The sequence below is a fragment of the Crocuta crocuta genome, unplaced genomic scaffold, assembly GCF_008692635.1.
Source record: "Crocuta crocuta isolate KB4526 unplaced genomic scaffold, BGI_CrCroc_1.0 scaffold556, whole genome shotgun sequence".
Lineage (NCBI taxonomy): Eukaryota > Metazoa > Chordata > Mammalia > Carnivora > Hyaenidae > Crocuta > Crocuta crocuta.
The window spans coordinates 4,137,035-4,159,634 of NW_027527436.1; the positions used below are offsets into that span (position 1 = coordinate 4,137,035).

At 34.7% G+C, this 22,600-nt stretch overlaps 1 protein-coding gene across 1 annotated transcript in view; it reads left to right on the plus strand.

Moving 5' to 3' along the window:
• Nucleotides 1-22,600, plus strand: part of SPATA17 (spermatogenesis associated 17) — a 181,913-nt gene that overhangs the window by 114,395 nt on the left and 44,918 nt on the right. The window contains exon 9 of the mRNA XM_077759492.1: nt 14,346-14,481. Within this exon, the coding sequence (XP_077615618.1) occupies nt 14,346-14,481 (136 nt within the window). The remainder of the gene's footprint in view (nt 1-14,345; nt 14,482-22,600) is intronic.

The window sequence follows — 22,600 nt, forward strand, 5'->3', positions numbered from 1 at the left end:
AAAAGTTTTTTGACTCTTGGGATTTTCAAACACTTTAGGCCTTTACAATTTGCATATTCTCTGAACTGTTATTGTATTATGATAAATAGGGATTATCATATATTTTCAAACAATGTTTTCTTAACAATTCAACTTTTATTTGTAACTCTTCCATTTATTTTAATTACTAGCACAGTGTGCAACATTTATTAATCAGCAGAGCCTTTTTAAGTTAAAATACTAATTTAGCTAACCCCATTAACACAGAATACTCCAAACAAGCAGTAATAGGAGAGGTAGTTACTGTGCAAATCGTATTAAACACGCGGGTGCTCTAGGGCACAGTTAAGCATGATTACCGTCTTTTGATCCAGTATTTCTCTCCCTCTCCCAGCTAATTTCCAGTGGAAATTTACAAAGTGCTGCCTTCATTTTTCCAGCTTAATTTTTTCTAATGAAGTTCTGCTACTTTATAACACTGGAGATACAGATAATAAGCCTATGTATAATTAAGAAGTTCTAGAATTTGTCTACGAAAGAGCCCTTTCTTACTTTGGCTGTACAGTGAGAACTATGCTCTTGTTTTGTTCATCCTTTCCATGGGGGAAACATGATTTTTTAAATAAATGGCCACAGAATACTTGAATTCTGTTCTTAACAGACATTTAAGGCTCAAGAAGTTTAAGATTTATAACATCAACATAATGGTGATCATTTGGAATACTTTTATTGATATCCTGAAAATATTACATACACTTTTGGTGTATGTAATTGAACAAATCATAAAAAGACACTTGTGGTCTTTTGGGTTAGATATTGTCATATTCCATGTACTCCTCCTCATACAGTGCCTAACATATGCTAGATAAAGTTTTGCCAATTGACTTTAGGTACTTTATGAGGTATATGGAATTTCTTTTTTGAAAGAAGTATAATCATTTTGGGCCATACTCAACATTCTTATGTTGGTATGGCATTTATATATCCCAGATTCCCCTATTTCAATTTAGGATTCAGAAGTGTTTTTGGGGCGCCTGGGTGGCTCAGTCAGCTGGGCATTCCACTCTTGGTTTCAGCTCAGGTCATGATCTCACAGTTTGTGGGTTTGAGCCCCACGTCTGGCTCCATGCCAGTAGTATGGAGTCTGCTTGGGATTTTCCTTCTCCTCTCTCCTGCCTTTCTCTCTCTCTCTCTCCCTCCCTCAAAAATAAACATTTTTTTAAGTGTGTTGGGGTTAGAAGGGACTTGAAGCCTGAACAGAGTTTTGCCAGACAGAACTAGGAGGGTGGAAAAAGGAGGTAGCCTGGACTAAGCATGTCTGTGTTAAAACGTGCATAGTTCATGGGGTTTCAGTGCACCTTCCCAGGTGTCTTGTGAAGCTCAGCTCACGGCTTTGGTACCTCATGCAACGTGGCAAAGATGAGATGGAAAGTGTAGGTGAAGCCAGACTGTGAAGGGCCATGTGAACCAACGTCAAGTATTTGGACGTCACCATATAAAAGACAGTATAAAAACAGTCATAGTGTTTTAATCACTGGAGTGAAGGGGTCGGATAGGTTTAAAATGTCACTCTACTAGCTCTGTCCATGGTTAAGAAATGAGAGTCACTGGTGAAAAAGACCAGTTAGAGGACTGTTACCATAGTCCACTTCAGGGATAAAGAGGACTTGCAGTACAACAAGGACATTGGGAATGGAGGGGCAGAAAAGGGTTGACCGACAGCTATATGGGTAGAATCCTATACACCCTAAACCAAATTTATGGGCCAGCTTGATAGAGTGTGGATGGTGTGCTCAGGGGCACGGATATATTTAGGATCACTGTCTTAGAGCTTTCTTAGCTGCAAAAGACAAAGATCCATTCAAGGTAACTCAAAAAGTTAAGAGTATGTTTGAAAAGATCCAGAAAGGAATGTTCTAGAAATATGAGAAACCAAAGGAAACCTGGACTAAGGTGACCTTGGGGCTGCAGGGGCATGATTTCTCTCTCTAGTGGTGTCTCTGCTTTTCTCTGCATCTCTGCCTCTTACCATCTGTCTGCTGACTACCTTTATCTACTAGGAGTTTCCTTCCCATCAGTCTTTAGCTTGCATTTATTTATCAGGGCCATTCCAAGCCTGATTCAATATAACCTTCCAGCTCTAGAACCCACAGTTAATTCCTTTTTGCAGTTCAAATTGCTGAAAGAGAACCTGTTTTGCTCAATATATATAATCAAACTAGCCCATGTAAGTCATAACATTGGAACACAATAAATGATAAATATGTGTTAAAGTAATGCATATGTTAAATTAACATATAAATAAACCACAACTGTGATCTTGGGGAGGGTGTGTTACATTATATCAACTACAGTGTTTTATGGGAATGGCTATGAGCAAAGATTCCTTCAGATGGAGGAGTGCCAGCCAAGGAATCCTTTAGTGCCTTGATACAATGGCTTCTGGCTGAGTTGACTGGCTAGTTGGTGATGTCCTTACTTGACTAAGAAAAAATGCAGGCATGCCTCAGAAATATTGCAGGTTCGGTTCTAGACCATGCAACAAAGTGAATATCACAATAATGCAAGTCAGATTAATTGTTTGCTTTCCCAATGCATATGAAAGTTATGTTCACAATGTAAGGGCTCTATTAAGTGTATGCAACAACATTATGTCTGAATATGTGCATACTTTAATTTTAAAACACTTATCGTTATATATAAGTGATGAATCACTAAACTCTACTCCTGAAACCAATATTATACTATATGTTAATCAGAATTTAAATGAAGATGTGAAACAAAAACCAAAAAAACTCTAAAGATTCAGAAAACGGAAATGTATAGGAATAGAAGATAAAGCATTTTTTTCTAATAAATAAATAAATAAATTAATAATTACTAAAAAAGGCTAGCCATCATCTGAGCTTTCAGCAAGGTGTAATCTTTTCACTGTAGAGGGTCTTGGCTCAGTGTTGACGGCTGCTGACTGATCAGGGCAGTTGCTGAAAGTTGGGGTAGCGGTGGCAGTTTCTTAATACGAAAGTGAAATTTGCCACGTTGATTACCTCTGCCTTTCACTAACGATTTCCCTGGAGCTTGCATTGCTGTTTGATAACATTTTACCTACATTATAACTTCTTGTGGAATTAGACTTGATCCTCTCAAACTGGATTTATCAACTAAATGTATGTGATACTCTGAACCCTTTGTTGTCATTTGCACAGTCTTCACAGCCTCTTCACCTGGGGTCAATTCCACCTGAAGAAACCACTTTCTTTGCTCACCCTGAAGAAGCAGCCCCTCCTCCATCCAAGTGTGATCAGGAGATTACACAATTCAATCAAATCTTCAGGCTCCTCTAGTATTTCGAGTTGCCTTGCTATTTCTACCACATCCAAACATACTTCCTTTGTTGAAATCTTGAACCCTTCAAAGTCATCTGTGAAGATTGGAATTGACTCCTTAACTCCTACTAATGTTGCTATTTTGACCTCTTCCCATGAATCATGAATATTCTTAATGACATCTAGAATGTGAATCCTTTCCAGAAGGTTTTCAGTTTACTTTGCCCACATCCATCAAAGGAATCACTATCTATGGCAGCTATGGCCTTACAAAATGTATTTGTTAAATAATAAGAGCTTGAAAGCCAAAATTACTCCTTAATCCATGGGCTGCAGAATGGATGTTGTGTGAGCAAGCATGAAAACAATACTAATCTTGTACATCTCCACCAGAACTCTTGGCTGACCAGGTACATTGCTAATTCTTATTTCTTCAGTATTCTTCAGGATATCATAAAAGAGCTTGTCAAATTCCTTGCCAAACTACAGACATATCGTGTCTAAAATTTTACCCTTACCTCAGGTGATATATGTCTTTATGTATATACATCTGTTTCTCAATTTATGTATATATGTGTGTGTGTAATAATATATATACACATTAAAATATTCAAAAATTTAAATTTATATTTTGAAATTTTATATTTATTTTTTTAAATTTAAAATATGAAAACATAGACACATATTAGAATATTAAGATAAAATCGTGCCATTATCATATGTGTCTATGCCATATATATATGTCACCACTTTTCTCGGATTTTATTTTAATATTCCACTTTAAAATTCTGCTGAAAATTAACATCAAATTAAACCACCTATATATTATAGAATCTGTATGATCCTGGTTTTAAAGTCATTTTGGAACATCTTTGGAACAGTCACAATTTCTTAAGAATAACTGATAGTGATTTGGTGATTTCATCCAAAGGTCAGCTCAGTAAATTGCAATATAATATATTTTGGTTAGGGACCTTGAATCCATTGAAAATGCTAGATGCTCACATGTAACATTTAAACCAGAGGTTGCAAACTAATGGCGTCTGAATTGCATATACAGTCTCCAGGTATGTTATATTTGGATGCTACAATTTTCTAAAAATTAAAGTAATGGAAAAGTAATTAAAAATGGTAATTGATTTTTTTAAAAATCCAGATTTTCCAGTTTGTGTTAAAACCTAGATGATCTAGAAACAGCGGGCCCAGTCTCACATGGCAATAATCGAAGCTTATCTTCTTAATTTTTATGTCTGACTTGCTGGTGTTACCCACCGAGCCCTTCTAGATATAAATATTGGAGGCCCTTGTTCTAGGTGATACGCTCCTCAGGAACAGAGCCCATAACTAACATATTACACTGAGCACAATGCTTGAAAAATGGTAGGTATTGGGATTTTGTTTTTGGTTTTGTTTACATATTGACTTGAGCTTGAACTAAGTCTTGTTTGTTTTGTCTTTATCTAATCACCAAAATGATTCTCACTGAAAGAAAAATCAAGCAAAAGAAAATTAGTTCAATTGTGATTTCTCTTTGATCTTTATTAACATTTTCCTATTAGTCTCAGTAATAGGTGAACCTATACTTCTGTTTTTCTTTATCTTACTCTCAATAGCATTTTCCAAACTGTGTCTCTTAAAACATTAGTCTGGAAGATGTTAATGAGTTTTCTATCAGATAATTTTGGGGGGAAAGTTATATTTAAAACAGTTAAACTTTTTTTGTGGCATTTTACAGGACTTCTCAGTCTTAAATATACTTTTATTTAGTGTAAACTTCAAAGAAGGAACATATAATATATGACATTTTGCAAACTTATTCACTCATTCATTCAACAAATATTATTGCATACCTAATATGTGCCAGGCACACTGTATTAGGTCTTTGGGACAGAGCGATAAACAAGATAGACAGAGATCACCTGGCTTCCTGGATCTGACAGTGTAGTTGACATTGGATTCCCCTTATCCATAGGCCGTGGTGTGAGTATCCTACTCTGGAATATTACTCAACAAAGAATATTTGATTTTCCTTAGCAATTCTTTTAAGTTTCAGCTTATTTTTTCCATAGGCCTTCTCAACAATAATTTGTACAGGTGTTTACTACAGCCTTATTTCCCCCTTAGTTTTTATTTAGTTTTTTATTTAGTTTAATAAAACATTTTTATTAAGTTTTTAATTTTAATTTCAGTATGGTTAGCATGCATAATTCTATGTTCTTTTATATCAATTACACAAGTCCTTAATTATTTGAGCCCATCCTTTTTAGCTATATCGGTGTCTTTGTTAGTTTAAAATACCTGATATATGGCCCAAAAGAAGAGCCTGTGTGAAATGTTACTTAGCTAGAATAGTTAAATTTAGTATTTTTTAGCAAGGTTTTTTTTTTTTTTAAGATTTCTCAAAATCAACTACAGAAAAGTCAATTCTGCAAAGCATATGTCAGAAAGTTGTTACATAGTTGTAATAAAACTACTGAATCAGCATGCCTTGAGATCATTAATAATAATAATATATCCAAGAACTCTATTCCTCTTATGCTAAGAAAAATGTAAGGAGAAGAGCAAAATATGTCTTCCCATTTAAATTTAGCAGCTTGCAATATAAGCTCACTGTCGAGTTGAACTGATAATCTTGCCATTTGAGTCCTGTAAATATTACATTTCTGTATCCACCCTAGGGGAGAGACCTGTGCTATTGATATTGCTGCTTAAATAGTTTATGAGTTTTAAATTTCTGCTATGAATTCCATTCTTAGTATAAAATACTGTATGTATTAAACACTTAAAGCTATGGTTACATTAAAATCTCAGTGAAAGCTATCTTCATCCATAAATGAAGTCTGTCTAATTCCTATTCCAATTTGTTGCTCATTTTATTAACATCTCTTCAGCCAAAATTCTACTTGACTAAAACATCTTAATAGAGTAGTAGACTGTGTTTTGAGTCTTTCTGTTAGTATTAATGAGTTACATGTTAGGTTTATTTGGACATTTGGATTCTTAATATATACAGCGAAAATACTTTATTTCTCATATTGAACATAATAAAAAAGAGACTTATTTGCTAAGTTTATCCTGAAATTTAGATTATTCTGTATTTAAGGGAAAAATATTCAGTTTTTTATGGCCCTTTTTTTTTGAATCATACCTGAGTCAATTAACCTGATCAGTGTTTTAAAATGGTTAAAATTATTCAGTATGGAGTCATAACTGACATAGCACTGTTTAAGTTGAAAAGGTACAGCACAATTTCACTTACACATATTGCAAAATGACATACATTCATTATTTATTCATTGTATTAATTCAATATTCATTATTAATTATACATACCACAAATCTAAAACATACCTCATCCTGTTTCAAATATAATTGACAAAAATAATTTGCATATTTCCAATTATGTGTTTTTTCAAAATATCTTTAAAAAAAAAGCTATGATTGGTTAGTGGGAACTGAGTCATCTGATAATGAAACCAGAAATGAACTGGTTATAATTCAGCCCTCAAAACATTAAATTTACTATTTTCTATGTTATAATAATGATGATAATATTAAAGTCTAATAGAATCATTTTTGAGCAGGTGTACTTTTAAGATAACATGAAAACTATTTGTTTGTTGATTGGTTTATTAGATTAAATCAATTTGCTTGATTCATGTTTAATCTTTTAATTCTTTCATCACCTCCTTCCAAACTTTTACACCCAGGTGTCTTTGCTTGTCAAATTAAGTTCTGTAGACTTCAGAGAATTCCCTCTGGAATTAAAGGAAATGCCGTCCTTTAATTAGCCCATAGTGGATTTTTCCCCCTTCTATTTTATTTTCTTTACCGCCAACTAAATAACTACTCTATTTTGAACATTTCAAAGCTCCGAATCCTCGCTCCTTTTTTTGAAAGTATTTTAGATGTGCCTTTTAAGCCAACATCCTGGGATGGATTGCGGCATTAACTCCTGTTTGCCCATTAGGGAGTGTCTGTTCTACCGGTGTGGTTAATGAGTGGGACGCACTGCTCATTAACTAAGATCTTTATTAACGCAACTTGTGATCTTTGAGTATATTCTACAATTCTGCTACAAGAAAACTATTTTGGCAACCATTATTGCTATGAGAAAAAAATAATTGGCATGCCTCCCGCTCCGTGTAGTATATGAGATCAAACTGATTATTAATTTTCTGAGAGATTCTTTGGTTATTTTTTACCTCAGTAGTAAGTAGTTAAGAAACAGTATTATCGTAGAGTCACTCTTAATAGAGTTAGAAGTAAACTTCTGCTTGCACGTGTGAAGTTCAATTACTCAAATATTGAGTCAGTAAAATTCATAAGACCTTATTTGCTATGTTATCATCTCATTACATTACATTTTCTTGTCCATAAAGTGTAGGAGATTTTAAAAACTTGAAGACTAAATCATTTTATAACTGATCTGAGATGATGGGAAAGTATTTTTATTTCCTTTTTCACATGAAAAGTGAAGGTATTGATAGTCACTTATTATGTAAGAATCCTCTATTTTATAGTTCATTTATAAAAAATTTCTTTTCAGTAAAAGGTGGACAATGTCAGGCATGTCTTGGTATGAAAGGATCACAAGGCATCTGATTTAGCAACAGAGAGTGGTGTGGTCACAGGCTACCTGTCCTTGATCCCCAGTATTGATTAGCGTCTGTTAATTCTATGCCCAAGTCTGCGTTTCAAAGAGAGGATCAGCTAAGAGCCCAATGATGAGCCCAAGTTTTGCAATAGTACCTGTGAGAAAGAATAAAGTAAACTGGGACAGTATTTCCTTCAGACTTTAAGTAAGAGGAAGCTGTTGAAGTATTAGCCTGTTACATTAAAACTCAGGTTAGATAGGGGCACCTGGGTGGCTCAGTGGGTTGAGCGTCCGACTTTGGCTCAGGTCATGATCTCATGGATCGTGGGTTCGAGCCCTGCATTGGGCTCTGTGCTGACAGCTCAGAGCCTAGAGTCTGCTTCAGATTCTGTGTCTCCTCTCTCTGACCCTCCCCTGCTCATGCTCTCTCTTTCTCTCTCTCTCAGAAGTAAATAAAACATTAAAACAAAAACTATTTAAAAAAAAACCCTCAGGTTAGATATTGTCTTGCTGTGCTTTGCTATTTCTCTTGCCTCTGGACTAGACAAACAAACAAAAACAACAAAACCGGTCTTACTTGCATCTTTTGCATAGCTCATTGAAGAATTTATTTGGTCTGGAACCAAATTCCTAACTTGCAATAAAGTATTCCTTTATCTTGCTTTGTGTTAATACATGTATTTTACTAGGGGGCCTTTAACAGAGAGAGGGCTAACCCAGGGCATGTTCAGTATTTGAGACCTGTTCCATAAGCATGTACCTTGGTAACTAGAAAGTGTTATCACCATGTCCATCTTGGGATGACTTACCTAGCTAAAATCCACCATGGCTTGCATAACTACCCTATCAAGTAGTCAAAATTTATATACACATAAACATAAAAGCAAATGCTTTGCAATTTATAAAGATCTGTAATATATAACTGTACATATGCTCCTTATTTACAGTAAAGTCATCTTTACCAAAAGGCTCTCCATGATCTACTTTGTGTCCTTTATAAAGACCCAATTTCCAGCTATGTTGAACCCCTTTCAGTTTGGAATTCCGTTTTCTGGTCTAACTCACCTCTGTATCTTTGTAAATATTGTTTCTTCTCTCTAAATTAGCTTTTACCAACTTCCTAACTTGACTACTTGTCTTTCAGCTTTGGAAAACACAGTCTGGAAAGATAACTTTTCTGGGTCCCATCTCCCAACTCCTTGCCAATAACCCCCCAAAACATATGCAGCACATCAGCATATTACAAACACATACGCACATATAAACATCAACCTTCCTCTGTGCCTTAGTAACCTCTTGTGCATATGTCTATCACAAAACTTAACACATTCTACGGTGTTGTCTCATTCTCTACCCACTACTGTTAGGCAAGAATTCCTTTTAGCTATAGTGCATCTTCCATCTACTCAGTGTTTTTCAAAATGCTTAGTACATGAGAGCTTCATTGAATGTTAATTTAATGAGTGAATATCAAGACAGTAGAGAAATCAGTGTGGGCTGGAGTGGTTGCCTGGGATGGAAAGACAGAAAGAAAGAAAGGAGAATGGCCTCAGTGGAACAGCAGATAGGGAATGATAGAAAATGGAACAGATCAAGTGCATTCTAAGAAGCTTGACAGCGGCTGAAGAACATCGGCTTTAGTCAGTAGGCAAGAGGGGTTCATAATTAGTAGATTTCAGTTATTTGGCAGTGAAATAAATGAGTTGGAGTTAAAAGAGAAAAAAGATAAATATAACTCATTAGTCTTCTTATTTGGAAAATAATATTAAGTATACTCAGAGACGCATTTTCCCTGAAGCTAATTGACTACTTTTAATTTTTGCTCCCCGAGACCTCTACAGATTCCTCCCTAACTGCCCACATGTTCAGGTAGTGATGTGTCTGTAAAGCCACTATTTGTCCACAATGTATTTTAGACTTTCTTCCAGATCTAAATCTTTGATGAGATTATAAAAATAATAGGCTAACCCATATCTTCTTTAATACGACATTCATCCAATTGAAAAGAAGTAATTGCAAGCATGAAGTGCATCTAAATATCTTCTTAAAAGTGGTAAAAGATGATGTTTTAAAAAGCAATTGATATTTTTCTAAAAGTTTGATTTTAAGCTGAATTGACGTCTTTAGGATTTTCATAGCTATTTATACTTTTATGAAGCAAATCCTATTTAAGAATTAAATAATTTCTTACTAATTTGAAGATAAATATTTGAAAAGTATTTATAAACCATCTAAATATGTTTACTATGTATACCTACATATGCACATACATACATACATACACTTAAGAATATGCATACATATTCCTTCAATGAAACATTATGGCTGAATGAAAGTAAAATTAACTCATGGACAGGAAAGTACTTAGTCTTTCAGCCTTGTCTGCTCAGCCATCCATTCCCTTGAGAAAGCAAATTTTGTTCAGACACAAAAGAAAAATGTACTATTAAAATGCAATTCAGAAGTGATAAAAAGTGTAAGTGCAGCAGCAGGCTCACAGTAGCCCCTTTGTATACTCAGGGACCTTGGGGCCACATTAATTTTTGTGCGTGTGATGCCCATCCCATGTGCAAATTAGTACAGGAAGGACCATAATCTGTCTTATATGAGAGCTCTTTTCCCAAGAGCATAGGTAATACATGCTTGTGTAATTTTGTGTAATTCAAAGCTCTGTGTTCTGTTTATTTTTATTTTAAACAAAATTTTCCCAAGAATTTTTCCTTCGGAAACATATTAAAAAGGAGTTTATTAATAAACATTAAAAAGGAATTGCAAAGAACTGTGAAAACTGATGAAATAATGCTGCTTTCCCTTATTATTTTAAACATTTATGAATATAATGGCAAGGAAACAGATTTTTCATTGAATTGAGATTTTTTAAAAAACCTTTCTTGTGTTAATTAAATGAGATAATATATATGAAAATATTGACAAATGATTAGGGTCAATAAATCTTTTGAACTTCAACTTTATTTTTTCAAAGTCTGAATTTCAGAATATTCTTCTCAGCAGAATATTTCACTTTATATATATATATAGCCCAGATCTTCTCTTAATGTTTTTTTTATTTAAAAAGGCATCCAACTCCAACTTCATTAGTACCATATCTTTGATTACATTAGCGAAAAATTTTTGAAGTATGCTCCTGTTTCCTTCATTAGATCTCTTTCCACCAAATTATCTTTTTTTTTTTCTAGGGGAGAGAGAGAGAGAGAGAGAGAGAGACAGCATGAGCAGGGGAGGGTCAGAGAGAGAGGGAGTCACAGGCTGAAACAGGCTCCAGGCTCCAGGCTCCGAGCTGGCAGTCAGCACAGAGCCCGAGGCAGGGCTCGAACCCATGAACCGCGAGATCATGACCCAAGCGAAAGTCGGACGCTTAACCGACTAAGCCACCCAGGCGCCCCTCCACCACATTATCTTTTATGCTTGGAGATGTGTCAGTCTCACACTGGTAATTTTCCCAGTTGGTAACCCATTCTTACATTCATATTAAAGGAGACTCTACAAATCGGGCTAGAAACTGTAGGTATGAGTGTGGCTTTTTGACTGAGAGACTTTTAATTAAGAAATCTTCAAATGTCGATATTTAGAGTTGGTTTTTTGTTTGTTTGTTGTTCTTGTTGTTGTTTGGGGGGTATTCCTAGGATCTTTTGAGAAGATGCCTTAGTTGAATGAAGTATTTAAGTCCCGCTGCCAGTTCACATAGATATGAGCAAGGAAAGAGTTCACTGTGTAGACACTGATTTAAAACCCACATGTCCCATTTGGTGCCTCCCGTTGGCCCGCTCCAGCTCCTGCTGAGACGGGGGGCCCTCGGGGTAAAGTTTCCGAGAATAGGCTCTTCTCATGGATGCAGGACTGGGCGAGGAACCTGGGGAGTTAGTCACTCCTTGCACAGACTTTTAATCTGTTTCCAGCTCTGTCCCTCCCTCTCACCTTCTGCAGTAACGGTAGCTTTTTCCCCTGAGCCTCTTCAGGGTGGGGCACAATTGCCCTTTCCCTTTAGCCGCTCCCTCTTCTGGAACTGGAATTTCAGGGTTTTTAAAAATTATCTCTCTGCTTTTCACTTGCCCAAAATTCATTGCTATTTTCATCTGCTGTTTCTCCTCTCTTTCTTTTTGTCTTTCTCCTCCTCTTTCTTTTTGTACATTTATAATTTTTTTTCTTTACTCTTATTTCAGAGGGTTCTGGTGAGGGTTTTAAACAATTCACCACATTACACTAAAATCTTAGATGTCGATTTTAAAATTTTGATCTTTTAAGTTGATCATGACAGCACACTGAGATAAGATGATGATGATGATAATGGGGCGCTGAAAACAAGCAGCTTCTACTTGTTCATTTCTGACAACAAGGCTCAATGGAAGTAACATCTCATACAGAAGTCAAGTAAGATTCATAAGGAAACGCAACTAGCAAGGGCAAAGCGAAGTTGGGAATACTGGTCTGTGTGACTCAAAAGCCCCATTATTCACAACCCTTACCAAAAATGCCTTCATTTTTTGGGTGAGTTAAAGAATGAAACTGAACCACTATCTTACAGCATGCACAAAAAATTAACTTAAAATGGATTAAAGGCTTGAACGTAAGACCTGAAACCTTAATACTCTTAGAAAAAAAGTCATAGGCAGTGACCCTTGACATCAGTCTTAGGGATGATTTTTTTGGATTTGACACCAAAAGCAAAGGGAACGAAAGCAAAAATAAACAAGTGGGACAACATCAAAATAAAAAGCTACACAGCAAGAGAAACCATCAACAAAATGAAAAATCAGACTACTGAATGGGAGACAACATTTACAGATCATGTATCTGATAGGAGGTTAATATTTAAAATGTATAAAGAACTCATACAACTCAACAGCAAAAAGAGAAACAGTTTATTTTTAAGATGGACAGAGGACTTAAATAGACATTTTTCCAAAGAAGACATACAGATGACAACAGGTATATGAGAAGATATTCAACATCACTTATCATCAGGGATATGCAAATCAAAACCACAATGAGGTATATTTAACCTTACACCTGTCAGAATGGCTAGTATCAGAAAGAAATAACAAATGTTGGGAAAGATGTGGACACAAGAAGACCCTTGCACACTGTTGATAGTAATGTAAATTGGTAAATTGGTGCAGCCACTGTGAAAAACAGTATAGCAGTTCCTCAAAAAATTAAAACTAGAACAACCTACCATATGATCCAGCAGTTTCACTTATGGATATTTATTTGAAGAAAACAAAAACATTAACTCAGAAAAATATAATCACCCTCATGTTCATCGTAACATTATTTACAATAGCCAAGGTATAGAAACATCTTGTCCATTAGTAGATGAATGGAAAAGGAATATGTGGTATATACAATGGAATATAATTCAGCCATAAACAAGAATGAAGAACATGGATGGACCTTGAAGTCATTGTGCTAAGTGAGAAAAGTCAGACAGAGACAAATACCATGTGATCTGACTTATACGTGGAATCTTAAAAAAAAAAAAAAAAAGAAAAGAAAGAAAGGAAGGAATGGAGGAAGGAAGGAAGGAGGGAAGGAAAGAAGGAAGGAGGGAAGAAAGGAAGAAAGGAAGAAGGAAAGAAAAAGAAAGAAAGAAAGAAAGAAAGAAAGAAAGAAAGAAAGAAAGAAAGAAAGAAAGAAAGAAGAAAAAGAAAGTAAAGTGTTGGTAGATACCAGAGAACAAATTGATGGTTGCCAGAGGTGGGGGGTGGGGGGTAGATGAAATGGGTGGAGGGAATCAAAAAGGTGCAAAATTTCAGTTATAAAATAAATAAGTTATTGGGATGTAATGTACAGCATGATGCTATAATTTGTAATACCATATTGCATATTTGAAAGTTGCTAAGAAAATGAATCTTAAAAAGTTCTCACCACAAGAAAAAAAAATTCTTTAACTATGTATGGTGACTGATGTTAACTAGACCTGTAATGATCACTTCACAATATATACAAACATTGAATTATACTACGCACTGAAACTAATATAACCTTGCGTGTGTCAATTATACTTCAATAAAAAAAAAGAAAAGTAGATTTGAAGACAACCAATTTCAATGAGAATTTTTTACACTAGCCATCCGTTTCATTTTTGGTTATCATTTTTAAATTAAGAGTGTTTTAATAAATTTTAAATACATTAATTGACATAATTAATTTATGTTTATTTAAATTTTTCTATGTTTCCAAAATATTTCAGACTTATAAAAAGTTCTGTGAGAAAAGTTTTGGTATCTTCATTTGCTGAATAGAAATAGAGATTCATAATATTTAGTAACAGAGATGGTGCCAGAGGTTGAAGTGGGATCCAGGTATTCTGAATCCAAGCCATATTTTATTTTCACGATGCTTTACTACTTCTCTAAATTCTAATTTTTTAATCAAATATCTGTAGAAATAAAATTAACAATATCACTTTAATAATCTTTCAGGTTTCTGCCATTTTCTTCCTACCATAAAAATAAAAAGTACATCCCGTTAATGCATTCATCGAGCAAGTATGGTTCCAATTCTTATGGAAGTCAACATTTTAGAGATGAAAATCCTAAGAAATGGATCTGTAACAAGGTAAGTTAATGCAACATTAAAAAATGATGTTACATTTGAAAGGCTGGCTAAACAGATGTACTGATTACAACAAATATAAATATTCTTGTTACAGTTAACACCTTCCTGGTTATAAAATTATTTATAGCTATTTTATGTAAAGATGGTGCTACTGACCTGTGGCAGTGAAAGGTTTGGGTTTTTGTTTTCTAGTGTTATATGTCAGCTCCCCTATGATCCATAACATGCATCGTGGCTTTACCAAAGCCAGTCAGAGTCAAAGTCTGACTGTGGTCACAGAATAGAGTCCACTTCTCAGGCATGGAGATCAGTGCTTGGTTGTTTTCTCTCAATCTTTGTATGTATGTAGGTAGGTAGATAAGTAGATTGATAGATAGATAGATAGATAGATAGATAGATAGATAGATAGATAGAGGAATAGAGATATATGATATGATATAGAAAAGAAGAGGCAAATAAAGATTAAATGACTCCAGAGTTATGTTTGTTAGCATCTAGATAAAAATTTCTAAATGTGAAAAACACCAAAATGTCTTGCACACTATGAGGCAAAGGAAAATTCTTACTATGTGTTTGTCCTATTATCTAACAGAAGCTATAACTTAATTATAAAAATAATTACACAGATAAAATTAAGTTGTTAGTGACTTTCTGGAAAAAGGTTAAAGCCATTGAGTTCTATATACTATATCAGACATATTGGTTCTATTAATAGACTGTCAATGAGGATTTACTCATTTACACACAGCCTCCTTCCAAAAGGATTTAAAGCACCATACTAAAAGGCGAATACAGTAAAGATTATATTTTAGAAATAAAAATAAGAGAAAGTGATCTTAAACGAGAACAGTATCTATGCTTGCAAAATAAAGGAAACATTACTGCAGTGGGTGACAGGAATTTCAGCTTGTGGAGGGCAAAGATGAAGAGGAAAACACACGTTATAGACATATCCTCATTACTCAAGGAAGAAACATGTTAAACACTTAAGAAAAATGAGATCTTTCTTTGTTTTACTAAACTCTAAGAAAAAGTCTTTTTTTAGGACATTGTAACCATGGAATTACCAAGGGTAAGTCATTGGAGAGTGATGTGGATACTTAAGAAAGTGCCTTTTTCTTTTCCACCTACGAAGTCATCTTTCTTTAAAATTGCTCTAAAATACTAAACAATTATTCCACAGCATAAGGAATATGTGTACAGTGAGTAGTTCATTCCAGCTCACTGATTGGCAAACCTAAATACTTGGTGATGACGTATTCTAGGCATTTGTTTTTACCTAATATGCAATCGTTCAGAATATAGGCTGATTATAATTTTCAAACTATTTAATTTCATATTTTGAATGTGTATAATATGAACTACATCTTATTTCTATTTGACGTAAACATCTTTTGCTTTTATGCCCTCTTACCATTTTATTTAATTCAAGGAAGTGTTCATTTCTTTAAAATATAAATAACTTACCTGCTACTTCAGAGTAAGAAAGATCCTTGCACAAATGGTTCTGTCCTAAAATAATACAGTACTTTTTGGTTTTATATGACAGATTCACCTCATACATTTTTTCATATTCCAGGAGTATGCATTTATCTGGAGTGCCTAGGTGGATCAGTTGGTTAAATGTCTGACTCTTGATATCAACTCAGGTAGTGATCTCGCAGTAGTGGGATTGAGCCCCTTGTCAGGCTCCGGGCTAAGCATGGAGTCTACTTAAAATTCTCTCTCTCTCTCTCTCTCTCTCTCTCTCTCTCTCCCCCTCCCCTGTGCCTGCTTTCTCTCTTGCACAGGTGCACACTATCTCAAAATAAATGAATAAAACATTAAAAAAAGAAATGGCATGTATCTTACTGAAGTAAGCAACTTCATGGAATTATAGAGATTTTTGGATACTCCCTCAAAAGAAAAGTAGTTTATTTTGTTCTTTTGAGGAATCATTGTGTGCCTCCACATACTTTTAGAAAGTATACATAGTTAAAAAGTCAATGACAAATAGTTGTTCTAGTAGACCCCCAAAATTAAGAGGAAAAAGTGTAGGGATTTTAAAAAATCTTATTAAATCATGAATCCATTTAACTGTACATAAAACCATGTAGAAAAATACTAAGTACAAATTGAGGGGCGCCTGTGTGGCTTAGTCGATTGGGCATCTAACTTTGGCTCAGGTCATCATTTCAAAGTTCATGAGTTCAAGCCCTGCGTCAGGCTCTGTGCTTACTGCTCAAAGCCTGGAGCCTGCTTCGGATTCTGTCTCTCTCTCTCTCTCTCTCAGAAATAAATAAACACAAAATAATTGAAATTCCTTCTTCCCTCCTTCCCTCCCTTCCTTCCTTATTTCTTCCTGTTTTCTAATCTCTTCAAATAACCATATAAATAAACAAATCATCCTTCTGTATGGCTAATGTAATCCGCACAATATAGAGGTAGCCATTTTGTTGTTTATATGTTAAATCTTAAAACCATTAGACATAATTTATATTTTGACTTGATATTACATGATCTGAGTGAGACTTGGGTCTAGCAAACTGCTAAAGTAGGCTTCTTTTTCTTTATTTTTATAAAACTTCGTTTCTTAATTACTGAGGTAGGAGGCAACAATGTATTCATTATTCATGGAGTAAGGATAGTTTTAGGAAAACTAGAGTTATTAAAGTCCAAATATTGAAGAAGGAAAGGCTGACCTGGTTTTATGCTTCCTCTGTGGGCAGATGGACTGTTTACAAACATTTAAATGTACGTAACATTTAGTTGAAAGCAGTAAATTGATTTCAGCCATGAAGCAGCTCAATTAAACATAGGTGGTTCCTATTGTCCACCTTTTTCATCATGTTTTAAGATTATCTTTAAGATCACCCCTTTCTCTTCTATCTTCTATAATCATGGAGGTAACAATTTTCAAATGATTTGTGACACAATGTTAAAAGGTATCAGTTGAGAGAAAATCAAATGTTAATTAGATACTGTTTCTCTGATAGCATTCACATTATATCAATTAAATAGCAAACATTATTTAGTATTTTTGTTTTAATTTTAATGCTGTTGATCCAAACAACACTATTCAAGGACATCACAAAGTCAACAAATAGTAGTTTTTTCTTCATAGTATGAAGATCAATAATGAAAAATAACATATATAGCATTTTTCTTAAAAGCATGGAAATCTATAAGAAAAACTATATAATAAAATATATCATATCACTTACTTATATTTCTTTATTCGTAAAATGACCAACTTAAGTTGTTAAATTGGTGGGCCTGTGTCTTAAATGGTCCAACTTTTTAAGTCCAGGTAAAGTGTTTCTCGTGCTGATACCAATTTTTAAAATAAAAGTGAAATTCCATAAGAAGTGTATACCAGTCAGTAACTATTAATTTAATCTATTTGGGTAGATCTAAAACAGTTGGACAATACAAAAATGCGGTATACTAGAAGCATTCTTTTGGTTGTCAAAACATTCACATATGCTCATATTTATCGAAGCAGAAATAGTCTAAGGCCTTTATCTAAATTGGAATGAGTTCTCATATGCATTTTAGACAACTGATTTTAATGGAACTGTTTCATGTTTTCCCATGTTTGCAGAGTTCAGGAAGAGACTCATGTTTATAGAGCCTTTCTTCATATGCCTTATTGTAGGTGAATTACAACAGTAGAGCAGCGCTTTTTTCTTATTTTCACATGCATTTTGGTCCTAAACAGGATTTCATAAGCTACAAAGCATAAAAATATCTAGTACTCCAAAGAATTAATTTAGAGAACCTAAGCATATTGCACAGAACATAAAGTTGACCTTTACCGTCTATGGCTTTTGGAATGGAGTGGGATGTGGAACACATCATAGATTTAATGTGGCACATCGCTGTCTGCAGAAACTTGGGTGGGACTGTGACTGCTTGCCCATTGCACCCGGTGATTGAATCTGCTGTCACCAGCATCCTGATAATAATGAACATTCAGCTTAACGACCGTGATTATGATTATCATAATTGATGTGCAAGTGCAGTGTGTGGGGATCATTACAGCTGAACTGTACAGCAGAGAAACATGCCTCAGTTATGGATAATTTTACTTTTATGCATTGATTGGGATAAAATATGCCTTTCTATTTAAACAGACCAGCTTCATATAATTTTAAGAATCTTTCTGTACATGTTGATTGATGATTACGTACTTGCTGAAAAACAGCCCCTTACAGTTGTTTGTTTTGTGTTGTTTCATTTCATTAGTAAATGTAAACAATTAAATAATTAGGTGTAATTGAGGGAAAATATTTTGCTTATGAGGTTGGCCTTCAATAATCAAGTATTCAGTTTAAGTGTTTTCTCTCTCTCTCTCTCTTTCTCTCTCACAATGCACCTGGGGCCGAAATTCTTCAATATTTTTTTTCCCTATGATTACCCTTGTCTCAGTCTTCCTGAGGTCAATAGGCTTCAGGAAAAATAGAAATTTAAATAATTTTTATTATAGATATATAGGTTAATTTGCATATGTATGTATTTATTATACTCTAGTTTATTATATATTTTATAAAAAGGACAGAGCCAAATATTATTTATTAAAATAATACTTAACATATGGAATAGTCTTAAGATATATATTTACATTACCTATGCTTTTAAAAAATGTATTTAAATGTTTATTCATTTTTGAGACCAAGAGACAGAGTGTGAGCGGGGGAAGGGCAGAGAGAGAGACACACACAGAATCCGAAATGGCTCCAGGCTCTGAGCTGTCAGCACATACCCCAATGTGGGACTCAATCTTACAGACCATGAGATCATGACCCGATCCAAAGTCAGGTGCTTAACCAACAGAGCCACCCAGGTGCCCTTACACTACCTTTGCTTTTTAACCATAGCCTGTTTCTGATAGATTTATTGTATTGTGTAGTAATTTTCAGTTGACCTTTTACATAGGATTTCTGATTCGTATTTTAACTTGTGAATGAAAGTAATAGGTGCAGTGATATATCCAAGATTTTCAGTAGATAAGATCTGACTATAATAGTCTATGATTATTAACCTAAGGGCTTAATTTGCATTTGAGTCCAAAATGTTACATTTGAGTGATGAAAAATCATAATAGAACACATTTTATAAAGCATAGTAAGCCATTAAAAACACTTCTATTTTGTAACTGCAGTAAAGTCTAGAATTGAGAGATCTCTCCATCAGATTATTAATAAGTGTACGCGTCTAAAAGAGACTCTGGCAAATATTTCCTTCTGCAATCTGTAAGATTTACGTTACCCCAGGTAAGCTGCTTGCCCTACATGTGCAGCTGTATAGCGGGGATGAGACAGAATCTTTGTTTGACAGCGAGACGTTTTATAGCTTGCCTGTAAAATTTTCCTTTTGAAACTTTTTGGTCCCAGTGTGATTCTTGAACTTTATTAGAAGTTCTTCTTTAAGCTTGTCTCTAAAAATTCAACATAGCATATGTTGTCTTCTTTGCATAATTACTACTTGAGGAATTTTTCAATGACAAAGATCTTAGAATATGTTATCTGCACTTCTCTGCAATTAATCTCTTAACCTTGATTTAAAAAAATAAGATTTAAATACCTCTATTTATCTTGTTATTGTTGGAAACTAGGTTAACGTATCAGTGAAATTTTAGGCTTCTGGACTTTTGCCCTCATCCCTAGGTGTAGGATCACAGCTTTCATTTTTTGTCTGTGACCTCCTGATAATATCTTTATCTGACTTGGCAAAAAAAGGACGTTTGCCAAAATCAGGAGCCCCAGAATGACTCCAAATATAACTGAATATTCTTGATGTCTTAGAGAGAGGCTGATTTTAATCTTAGGAATCAAGGAAGTGTTTATAGTATTATATGAACATGAGAATTAACATGAACAATACTTGGGTGCCATTCTGGCTATGTCTGCAAGTTTGGCATGGAAAAGTCAAAGGGATATTTGTGTGTGTGGTGAGACCATCTAAGATATACTCTCCTAGCAACATTGGTTCTCTAGAACTTAATCCATCTTAAAACTGAAATTTGTCCCCTTTAACCAATATCTCTTCATTTCCTCCACCCCCAGTCCCTGATAGTCACCAAGTTACTCTGTTTCTAGGAGTTAAACTATTTTAGATTTCACATAAAGAGAAATTATATAGTATTTGTCTTTCTCTGACTTATTTCACTTAGTATAATGCCCTCGAGCTTCATCCATTTTGTCTCAAATAGCAGAATTTCCTTTTTTATTGCTGAATACTATTTGTGTGTGTGTGTGTGTGTGTGTATCACATTATCACATTTTCTTTATCCATTCATTCATCAGGGCACACATAAGTTGTTTCCATGTCTTGACTATTGTGAGTTAACTGCAGTGAACGTGAAAGTGCATGTATCTCTTCGAGAAGTGATTCCATTGCCTTTGGTTATATACCCAGATGTGGGATTGCTGGTGATACAGTACTTCTATATTTATTTTTTTAAGGAACTTCACACTGTTTTCCATAATGGCTGTCCCAGTTTACATTGCCATGAACAATACATAAAGGTTCCTTGTCTCTATGTCCTCACCAGCACTTATTATCCCTTGTCTTTTTGATAATAGGCTAGCACATTATTAAGGCTTTTGTTATATATTATCAAACTGCCCTGAAGAAAATGTACAGTTTATTCTAGAAGAGTGGCAGTAAATTTGTGGAGATGTGAATTAATTTTAGAAGTGTTAGGAATACACATAATGTTAACATTGAAAATGAATTGGATATGATGAAGTAAAAAAAAAAAAGGAAGTTTGCTGATTACTCCTAAGTTTCTACAAGGGACAAACTGAATTTTTACTGATACTATTCACTGAGATTGAGAAAGAAATGGATCAGAATTTGCAGGGCAACTGTAGGGAAGAAATCTTAAGTTTAATCTTGTACATGTTTGGGTGTGAGATGACTTTGATTCATCCAAGTAGAGATGTTAAATAAATAGCTAACTATACATGTCTGTTGCTTGAGACAACAGCTTTGACCAGAGTCACAAAATTGAATATATCCGGTTCATAAATAAAATTTAGTAAACTCAGTTCATAAATAATCATTGAAATCATGAAAGTGACTGAAATAGCCCAAAGTAAAAACATAGAATAATGAGGGGACGGCTAGGAGTTTGGAGGAATGCCAACATTTGGAGTCGGACAAGCTGTAAAGGAGGTAAATGTAAAGAAAACCAAAAGAATATGCTTACCAAAGAAGTCCAGGAAAGATAATGCAGTAAGAAGTGATGAGCCCTGGCCAATGATGCTATGAAGTTAAAGAAAGTGGAGAGTAAAAAAGCTCCATAGAGCTGACTCCATGACACTATGAGGAACTAAGCCAGACTGGAGTAGTTTGAAAGGTAGTAAAAAAAAGGGGGTGGGATGTGGGGTAAGGGAGAGATCAAACGTACATAGTTATTTGAATAAGCTTTTTTTTTAAATAGCTTATTGTCAACTTGGTTTCCATATAACACCCAGTGATCATCCCAACAAATGCTCTCCTCCATGCACATCACCCCCCCTTACCCTCCCCCCCACCCCCAGCAGCCCTCAGTTTGAATAAGCTTGGCTGTGGAAGGGAGAAGAGAGACTTATGGGATAATGGCTATAGGGAGATACAGAGAGGAAGAAGTTTAGCATGAATAAATTTTACTGCGTTGTGTCATTATTATTACTTAACCAATTTCCTGTCATTTTATATGAATTTGTCTTTTAAATTCATCTTTTTGAAAGTTCGTATTTGGAAGCAGTGCTGAGGGCAGCACTCCTGCTACTCAGCCTTTGCCTAGAAATGTGTTTAAAGCAGCCATTCTTTACCAGTGGCGATTTTGCAATTTGGGCAATGTACAGACATGTGTGGCTGTGACACTGTGCGGAAGTGGGTGTAGGTGGGTGCTACGGACATCTAGTAGCACCCACTTTGAGGCTATGCTTTCCTAAATTTACTATAGTGCACAAGACAGCCCCCCACAACAAAGAACCTTTTACCTAAAATGTCATTAATGCCACTGTATAGAAACCTTGGGTTAAAAAAGAGTGTGCATGTTTTTAAGACTTATGATTCATCTTCCCAAATGTCTAACAGAAAGAGTAAGCTAATTTACATGTCCAACTAAAAATGTATGTGCATTTCC